Below are 10,784 nucleotides of genomic sequence, written 5' to 3' on the forward strand. Positions count from 1 at the left end.
TATCATAATGTTGTGGTTTTTCTCTTAATTATTTGTGAACAACTTAATAAGTACCTTACCAAAACAGGAAGAGCATGAAAAATAAACCAAGCCTTAATATAAAGTATGAGGCTGACATACTATAAGTATAAATGGTAACATAATGTTAATTTCTATATTTATCGTGAGTTGGTAGTAGTCTTACACTTTAAAAAATAATTTAAGAAAACAATTGTCTATTACAAAAATTAAGAAGTTTTAATAGTTAAAAGTGGAATTTGCGTAAATTCAAATATTTCCTTTAAAAATTCCTTTAAATTCATATAGGTGGATTGCAAGATAAGAACGCTAAGAAAATAGAATTTCATAATTGTGAATTTCGTATAAATTTGATTTGTGTTTAAAACACAGTCAGATCGAGCGTTTGGATTGAAGCTTGAGAGGTCTTTATTTTTATACCACCTGCCAATAAAGTAACATATACTTGATCAGCGTCAACGTGAAGAGGATAAAGCCACGTTCATCTATCTGTTTATCCGTCCGTATAACCACCTCAATCTCAGAAACTATACGCCATTTTGATATTGATATTGATATTTATATATCAAATGTGCATTTTGGTATATTTCAGTATTTTTTTGTATATTCATTTGGAATATTTTTTGACAACACTTGTTATATCAATATATAGAATAAACATGTCGGTATATGTCAGTATTTTTTCGGTATATTATTTTGGTATATTTAAATGATAATACCACAGTATTTTGCTCTAATTGATAATAACCTCACTCCACTGTAGGTTTCTTTCTTGTTTGATGCCCGTAAGCATTAAGCAAGAAAGCTGAAGCAAAAATAAATTTATAATTTCAATTAAACTTTGACTTTTAATTCACACAGAGTTTTATAAAATTAATGTAAATGATAAGCTGAATTCAAATAAATATTGAATAATTCCATATATTTGTATTTTCTGAAAAATTAAATGTAAATTAAACCAATATTCACACAGTTTAATAGCATACCAATGAATAAGCTCTAAGATTATTTTAAAACTGCTGTGCGCTGAATTTGAATGCCAATGAAATGGGATATTAACCATAATTCAATTACAATATAATTGAAATTGAGAAGAGGAATATCATTTGGCAGCAGCTGCTTTAAACTCTGCGAAAGCCTAAGGAACCAGCGAGTGGGTAGCTGAGTAAAATGGGTGGGAGAGCGGAGTGAGTGGATAGATGAATGGGTGGGTGAGTAACTGAGTGTGTGTTGGTGTGTGTAAGTGTGTGTAAGTGAGTGTGCACCCTCAACTGAGGAGACGTCTAGTATCTATGGCAATGCCATGATTAAGTAACAGATGAGCCATGTGCCCAGCAATGCGCTGTCCAATGCTCTGGCAAATGTCCCGGCAGAGTGTCCTGGCAGTGTGTCCTGGCAGTGCTTATGGGTCGCACATGCGATTTAATTGAAACAAACCAAACAGGAAGCGCCGCAACGCAGACCTGAGCTGAACTCAACTGAAATGAAGGGGGTGCTTTTGTAATGAAGTTCACAGTTGGCAGTTGCCACTTCCCAGTTGCCACAATTTCAGTTTCCAGTTGCCAGTTCCCATTTCCCAGTTGCTCCCAGTTGCCAGTTGCCAGTTGGCAGTTCTCAGTGCTTTGCGTATACAGTTACTCATTAAAAGAGGCGAGCCGAGTCGAGTTGAGTCGCGATGAGGCGGCTTTGAAATTGGAATTGCAACGGAAACTAGTTAATGTGAGGCTATTGTCAAAAGCAGAAGCGCAACTTGTGCAATTTTCACACAGCAGTCACCGTCGCCGTCGCCGTCGCAGTCGCTGCCAGCGTCGCAGTCGACGACAAATCTTGCACAGGATCTTTGCTGTTAAACAATAAAGCATAAAAAAAGAGAATGCTGAAAGAACTCGCCCCTTTTTTTGCGGTGTACGCGTCCAATTGGAATTTTATAGAGTCCTGTGGCGGGGGGATAAAAAAAAAATGAAATATATTTTATATGTACATACATATATATCCAGCCCCCTTCCCTCCCCCTTCCACAGCTGGCAACCACAATTCCGAACCCTCCGATATATACACTGCACTCGCTGTGACTGACATGCGGATATACGAGTCTCAAAATGCGGCTGCACTTTCAGAGCCACCCCTAAAAACGGCGCCCTAAAACATTTCATTTCATATCATTTTTAAAGCGCTTTTCAAAATCAGCAGCAGCAGCAGCAACAGCCTCAGAATCGGGTAGAAATAGGCATAGTCTGTGTGCAGCAATCGGAATTGGAATCGAAATCGGAATCGCGCTATGCTTGAGCTCTGGTTTATATACAACAAGTAAGAAAGTTACAGTCGAGTGTGCTCGACTGTGAGATACCCGCTACCCATTTTGAATAAAGGCAAAATATTGCGGTATTATTTTCAAAATATACCGAAAATACTAAAAAAATACTAAAAATATAACAAACGGTATTTTTAATAAAGGCAAAATATTGCGGTATTATTTTCAAAATATACCGAAAATACTAAAAATACTTAAAATATACCAAATGGTATATTTGGTATATCGATATAGTACCGCATTCAAAATACACCATAGACGGCACAATGTACCAGATTGTCGGCTAAAGCAACTCAGGCGTTTTTGCCCATACAAAAGTATTTCCTTAATAACTTCCACAATTTTTATCTGATCGCAACCAAATTTTCAGGAATCATAACTACTATAGTAGTTATTGTATATACTAAAATCTATCTTTAAAATTAGGCTGGTTATTCGATTTTTTTGATTTACGGGGGCGGAAGTGGGCGTGGCAAAAATTTGAAACAAACTTGATCTGCGTGCAAACATAACAAATGCTGTCGAAAAAAATTATAGCTCTATCTCTTATAGTCTCTGAGATCTAGGTGTTCATACGGACAGACGGACAGACGGACATGGCTATATCGTCTCGGCTGTTGACGCTGATCAAGAATATATATACTTTATAGGGTCGGAGATGCCTCTTTCTACATGTTTCATACATTTGCTGCCGGCACAAACTTATAATACCCTTCTACCCTATGGGTAGCGGGTATAACAAACATATTCCAGGGACTCGAGTTCTGTTCTGTTCCGTTTTCCCCCTTCATGTTTGTTGTAGAGTATTTTGGCTCGTGGCTCGCCCTACGACATTTTGGTTAGTGTTTGAAAATGCACCTGGTTGAATATGGAATATGGTATTGTGTGTTGGGTTTTCGATACTACTTCGTTGACTTCTATTTGCTGTGTATTGGGTGGTGGTTTTTCGCTTGCATTCTGATTTCCATGGTGCACATGCCAATGCCAGTGCAAAGGACCGCAAGCTGGCAAGCTGTCAAGCTGGCAACTAGGCAAGGACATTAGCAACAACAAATGAGCGTTGGTTGCTGGTCGCGTGCCCGAAGCACTTCGACACCCAACAGAATTGTGAATTGTGCATTGTGATTGTTTTTCATTTTCTTGCTGCTTTTCCTTTTTCACTGCTTTTATTCTTCCACATTTTGCGCGCTCATGCAAAACGCTTTGACGAGTTATAAAAGTGCGTATGTGTTTGTGAGTGTCCTGCGGCGCATAAATACATTAATGCATGTGCTCACATATTTGCCGACATATACTATAATTTCGCCTTGACTCATAGTCATAGTCATAAATCGGAATATATAATTAGTGCTTCCCTTTTTCTGTTTTGCTGGGACTTTCCTGTTTTGGGGGTTAGTCATGCGGCTTTTGTTTACTTTCCTGCATGGATTAGTGTGCAAATTCCTTAATCCTGACCAGACATCTTTTCAGCTCTTCACATGCCCATACAAATTATAGAAATACGATTTTCAACTTGATTCAATTTGTAGGCTGTTTAAAAAAGGTTTCGCAAAATTGAATTTTGTGTATTCAGTTTCGTTTTCTGTCGATTCAATTTGCAAACTTTCCTCTCAATAAATTAAATTATCACATGGCAAACTTTTTATGCAGTTTTGCTATTTATTTGGCCTTAAAAAGCTTAAGCAAATATTGAATTTCGCATTTTTAATTGGAAATGAATACGAAGCGCATATAAATATTTAAATTGTTTTTAGTTAATCCTTTAAAATGACACTGCCGTCGGGCAAAACATATAAAAATCAAAACAATTCACACAGAATGTTGACCAACAAAAAAACCTATAAAAATGGAATGCAAAAAGTCGAGTTGAACTGTTCAAATATTTGCTGGCAACTAAATCCCAAAACAATTCCACGCTTCATCGAGATTTTTTGTTAATTGGCGCGAATCGAATTCAAACTGCCTCTGATCCTATTCTAATCAACAGCATATGCCGAAAAAAAACAGCAACAGAAATACAATTAAAAAATTTCACACATTCGGATAAATGAAAAAAGAAAAGCAGAAACCCGAAATGTAAAAATCCAATCTCTGGCAGTTTCCGTTTGATTTTTTCGAGCAGCCGGAAAATTGCATCAAATTATAAAAAAAAAACGCAAAAATTTAATTACATCTCCACAGACTGGAAGAGAAAGAAGCTGCCGGCGGCGACAATGGCAACATGTGCTACAGTGAAGCATCCTTGAGGAGCTGGCCAAGCGCAAGCACATGGCCGCTGAAAAGCCTTTTGAGACACACACAAATGCAAATGCATTATGCCACATAAACGATGCATTTTCGAACATTAATTATTACCAGGCAGGCAAGGCTGGCTGGCAAGCAGCGAGCAGCGAGCTGGAGCAGACAGAGAGTCAGGACTGCACTTGAAATTACCATAAAAGATGCACTTAAGGGTTAGCAATGAGCAGGCAAACAACGCACAACAAACAGAAACAGAATTCGTATTCCAACAAGTGGGAGAGACGAAGAAGATGTTCTTTGGGGTCGTGTTGGGTGTTTGTTGAGTGCAAATTTAAGCTAAGCGCGCCTTCGAGCGCTGAGCGCTGAGCAAGAAATCCGAGCAGTCAGTCAAAGGAATACCGTATCGAAGCCAGGAGAGAGGTGGAAATAACGCAGCATTTGTTGCTGACAGACTGACAGAATGACAGCAAACGATGAACGATGAACGATGATTTGTTGGGGAGTTGGGAGATCAACGTAGCGAATAGTCGGAGGGTTGCGTTTGCAACCCAAATCCCAACATAGGGTTGGAATTTTGCCTGTCCTGTGTCCTTGCAATTGTTCGCGTGGCTGGCGCACTTCTCTCTCAGCATCAGCATCAGCTTCGAATTCTCGGCCGTTGCTCGGTGCGTGCGCTATTAATTCTAAGCTGCATGGCAAACAAACACTGATTCCGAAGGGGTCATCCATTCGCCTTTCACCCCGAACACTCTGAGGACGACGATCGGCCAGAAAGCTGCTGCTGCTGCTGCAAGTCGCTTTGGGAATACCGTAAGCCCAATTGGGGTGGCGACAACGAACAACGAACAACGAACAACGTCGTTGCCACGCACGTGCCTACCGTAATACAACAACAGCCAAAAGCAGTAGAAGCAGCAGCAACAACAACAATGGCGTCATATTCGAACATAATATGCCATATTTGTGTTTGGTGCGAGCAGCGCGACCAAAAAGCCTTTTTGCTCCTCTCTCTTCACTGGGAATCGAAAGTGCATTCCCTTTCATGGCAACCATGAGGACAACGCCAGCAAAGCAGCGGCCAAAGCAGAGGCAGAGGCAGAGGCAGAGAAAGCGACGTCGCATTTCGATTATATTAATGCAAAGCACACACTCGCACACACACTCACACAGATACCAACAACAACAATCGCTTTGTGGTGGCTGAGCAGCCCAAACTGTGCTTGAGTCCTCCTGCTGTGTGCGTGTCTCTCGGTGCTACGTCTACGTTCACGTTCACGTCCACGTACCTACCCCACCAAAAGCAAACTTGACGAGCTTATAGCACTGCTGTATCCACTGCCTTTGTCTGTGTGTGCTTGTGTGTGTGTGCTGGAGTGTGCTTGTGTGTGTGTGTCGCCTGTGCGTAGAGAGCACGAGGCAGCAGCAGACAGCGTCGAAGTAGACAGCGCCGCAGCCAAAATGAAAACCTGAAAATGCAACACCAAAAATATTACACGCTAAAAAATTACGAGTAAAAAGAAAGTTATGCTTATAGAATATTCAAGAACACACTTTTATGGCTCTACTTGAATTTAAAAGTGGTTAAATTACAATAATTTAAAGCTTTCACTTCAAAGTTATTGTAGAATAGCATTCTTTTATGGCAATAATAAAGTCTGAAAAACATAGAACTTCAGAATAAAATTACAGAAAGTGATTTAATAGAAATTAGAAATATATTTTTTATAAATTACTCAAAAGACAATAACTCAAAGAATGTAAGAATAATAAAGCAACTATAAAGATTAACTTTCTTTGTCTCTGTATATAATAAAACATCAAGTTAAAAATTTACTAAGAAATTGAAATCATTATCATTATCATGAATTAAAATATTTTTATACTTAAATATAATGTTTCCAAATAGTAGATTTTTCTTTTTATTTGTGACTATAAACTGAGATCAATATAACTAGTAAAAAAGCTAGAGTCGAGTGTGATCGACGGTGAGATACTTGCTACCTATTCTTAATAAGGGCAAAGCAGTGCAGTATTGATCTTATAATATACAAAATTAATATTAAAAAAATTCTAAAATAATGCAGAAGACTATATTTGGTTTATTGATATACCATAGAGTATAAAATATGCAAGACTCTCAGCTAAAACAATTAAGATCCGTAGTAAATAGGCTTTTTCCATACAAAAGTATTTCTTAAATACCTTCTGCAACTTTTATTTGATTTCTACAACATTTAACAATATGTTTCTAAGAAATAATACAGATGAATTTCTTATAACATCACAATGATTTTTAAGCTGAAGTTTCAAAAGAAAATATTCAATGGATAAAGCTCCATATTCGCCTTCGAAGTAAGCTACAAATTATGCTTAAAGATTAAGTATTAAAACTTAGTGAAGGAATATATAAAGCAACTATTCTTTTGCAGTCAGCACTGATATTAAAAATTGGTATTCCGTCAGCTTGCCTTTTGGCCCAAATAGTTCAATCTCTGTTGTTATGTATCTTTAGAGCAGACAAATGTTTCCAATTGCCACAGCTGCTTAAGAGCCTGCAGCACAGACACAGAGAGACAAGGCACAGATACTAAGTGTGTGTGTGCCTCAGGTATTTCTGGCCCATTGAGTTTTCTGTATCGCATTTAACCTTTGGTTACACGCACAATTAACGGTTTCATGGATATCAGCTGTTTGCAAAGATTTACAAAAAAAGAGAACCCGAAAAAGGAAGAATGGAGAATCTGGGTCTTTGTTGGCGAATTTCCATGAATCGTAGAATTTGCAAGACAGCACCGAACATGTGCTACAGTTCCTGTCGCGTGTCCTTTTTTTTGTGTGTGTGTGTTTCTTTGGTGCGTGGCATTTTTGGGCATTGAGGCAACCTGAGGCACAGCTGCAAAAAAAATATTGTTTCGGCACCAAAAGATTTCTCCAAGTGCAGGCAGACTGAACTCAGTGCAAAGGACTTTCACTGTCGACGTTGCTGCTCCCCTCGCCAGGCTGCGACACGCTCTCTGTATCTGTATGTGTGTGTGTGTGTAGTATGGAAAAAAGGGTGACTAATGTGTGTGATTGCTAACAAAAGATTCCGGCTCTGCGGCGACGTCGCTGCCAACGTCAGCAGCAGCAGCGACGCAGCAGCAACGTCAGAGTTTGCCGGCGACGAGGGCTAAAAGGACAACGACTCGGAATTGGGGGATGAAAATTTCCAAGAGCGACGCCGTCACAACACACAAACAATGATTTTAATTTCGCTTTCCTTTGGCACACATAAATAGAGGCGGCAGGATATGCTGTTAGTCATTCGCAGCAAAAACGTCGAGCCGACAGGAAGCCGCCAAAGGAGCGCTCAACGTTGCCAACGTTTCAATTTGTTGTTAAGTTTTTGCTTAGTTCTCTTCAACTCTTTGTTGCACCTTCAATTCCCATCCACATTCCCCGTCATCATCATCATCATCATCCGTTCATCCGTTCATCGTTCGCCGTTCATCGTTCATCACTCTTCGTTCATCCGTTTCTCGTTTTGCGTTTATCAGTTTTGATTCTTAAATCGCGTTCAAGTTTTCATTTTCGATCATCATCATTTCGTTGATACGCGGCACAGTGCAATGGCCAGTGTTGCCAACCCACCTCCATCGTCATCGTCATCGACAGCCAGCGGTGGCAGCCACAGTCACGCTCAGTCTCACCCACACATGCACAGTATACAGCTGCTGCACAATGCCACGGCTGGGGGCATGCCACATGGCTTGGGTCTGCTGACCACGGTGGCATCGCTGCCGCCCAAGTATCGCAGTCGCTATCTGAACATCAAAACCAAGTGTGAAATACCATTGGATCTGTCAGTGAAACCGCCATCGCCAGAGCCAGTTGCATTGCCATTGCCAGTGGCAGAGACAGAGGCAAGCAGCGATGTGCCAATGGCGACCACAGAACCACCAGCAGCAACTGCTGTTGCAGCCGCAAGTGAGGAGGTTGTGCTGCCCCAGGAGGTGGCCCAGGAGGTGGTCGTTATTACAGAGAAACCCATAACACCGCCACAAAGCCCAGATCCAGTTGCAGTTGCAGTCGCAGTTCCAGTTGCAGTCAAGCGCAAGTTGAGCGAGCAAAGCGAAACACAGCCGCCAGCCAAATTGGCCAAATCACAAGAGACTTTGCCTGATGCTGCCACGCCAGCGAAACCCATTAGGGTCGCAGACACAGCTCCGCGCACCGCCAAAGCAACCACAACAACAACATCGACATCAACATCGACATCCACATCGACATCGAGTGCCAAATCGACGCGGAACAAAGCGACTCGCAAATTAAAGTTCGATGAGGAGACAAGTTCGCCGGTTTCGGGCACAATTATACGACCACTGGAGGACATCACCGATGGCACAATGCAGTACAGCAATGGCGACATCGATCCCAAGTACAACATTGTCGAGATTACCGACGAGACAAAGGCCGAACTGGCGGCCATCAAGAACGTAATTGGCGACTACGTCTGTCGCCTGTGTCGCATCAAGTTCGACGATGCTTTTGGTTTGGCGCGTCATCGTTGCGCCTGCATTGTGCTGCTCGAGTATCGTTGCCCCGAGTGTGGCAAGCAATTCAATTGCCCCGCTAATTTGGCCTCCCACCGACGCTGGCACAAGCCCAAAAAGGAGACGACGACGTCGACGTCGACAGCCGCCAAAAAGGAGAACCGCAATACCAGCAATCAACAGGAGCAGCCACAACAATCGAGCTCGAAGAAATCCACGAGCGAGGAGCTTGCCTTTGGCTGTGCCGAGTGTGGCAAGAAGTTCAAACGTGCCGCATATCTGCGCAAGCATCAGCAGACGCATGCAAAGAAGACGCAGACAGTGGCAGAGAACGAGGTGGAGGAGTTGGAACAGGAGATCGAGCCACAGACAGCGACAACCACCGCAACCACAACAATTACGGGCAGCTTCCAGACGTCTGTCTACAAATCGCACAGCTCCAGCTCCGCCAGCAGTTCACACTCCTACGCCGGTACCCACGAGGACGAAGGCGTCTATGTGGCGGGCGTGGCCAGCAGCAGTCACTACGACTACGAGGCTGACTACTTGTCCGACTGCAGTTCGTCCACCTCCTCCGCTGGCTATGGGCGCCTTCAGATTGTCGAACATGGTCTCACCGAGGAGGAGAGCATCGCAGCAGCTGCTCTCACGAATCTTCGCAATTGCGCCTCTGTCATCCAACACACGACAATGGCGCATTAAGTAAGTCAACAATGGGTTAATCATTTTGTTTATAGTCCTTTAATTGTTAAGTTTAGTTTCGTAATTCACACACAAACTGCAGCTGAAACAGACCAAAGAAAATTAGTTTTTAGATTTGCAAATTTCAATTCGTTTGCATTTTAGTTGTACTCGGTTAGTTACTAATTCATTTCACAAGTTTCTAGTCTTAGTTCTAAACCAAAGAATGAGTTCAGTTCTAGTCAAAAACTCTCACGTACTTCGATCAACATTCCAATTTGTTGTTGTACTACAAATAATACCAAATAGCACCAAAGACGACAAATAGTCTAGTCATCAGCATTAGGTTAAAATCATTTACTTCTAGTCAGTCCAAATACCAAAAATACACTTGGCACAAGTCAGCTTCAATATGATCTCAGTGTAGATAGCTAAAGCCCTTTGGACTCTCAGTACCAGGCCACGCATTTACACAGTTCGTTTAGTCAGTAAAATTCTAGTCATATCCATAGATTCTAGTCAGAATTTGCAATAATTTATACCAAAGTCATCATCACATATATTTTAAAATAGTTCTTAACCTGCTTTTTCAAACTTTCTACTCCGAAATATGTTCATCTAACATTCTCATAATCATTTCCTATCCCTTCATCACTTCCGACCTTGCATTTTCATTCTCATCTAAACATTCTAGTCATCATCTCATCTACATTCTACATTTCACAACTACTCACACTATCATCAACATCTCATTCCTCTTTCATACATCATTCATTTCATTTTCCATAAAATTCTGTAAAACATAAATCATTCATTACTCTTTCCACTACATTTTTCCTTCATTCCTCACTCATATTTCACATCACATCATTCTTATATTTATTATCATAAACATTAACCATAAATTCTAGTCATTAATTTAATTGCTCATCTAGTCAATTGAAGAGCTAGTCAGCTTCATTTCGCATCTCATTAGCTTATTCATCTACTTTTTCGGATAC

General features: G+C 41.0%; 1 protein-coding gene across 1 annotated transcript; it reads left to right on the top strand.

The window, feature by feature from the left end:
• The first annotated feature begins 7,862 nt into the window (after nt 1-7,862).
• Nucleotides 7,863-10,455, top strand: LOC117571599 (insulinoma-associated protein 1b). The gene has a single exon (XM_034253815.2). The coding sequence runs from the start codon at nt 8,179-8,181 to the stop codon at nt 9,802-9,804; it is 1,626 nt and encodes a 541-aa protein (XP_034109706.1). The 5' UTR covers nt 7,863-8,178; the 3' UTR covers nt 9,805-10,455.
• Nucleotides 10,456-10,784: the final 329 nt, after the last annotated feature.

The sequence above is a fragment of the Drosophila albomicans genome, chromosome 3 (assembly GCF_009650485.2).
Source record: "Drosophila albomicans strain 15112-1751.03 chromosome 3, ASM965048v2, whole genome shotgun sequence".
In the NCBI taxonomy this organism is placed as follows: Eukaryota; Metazoa; Arthropoda; class Insecta; order Diptera; family Drosophilidae; genus Drosophila; species Drosophila albomicans.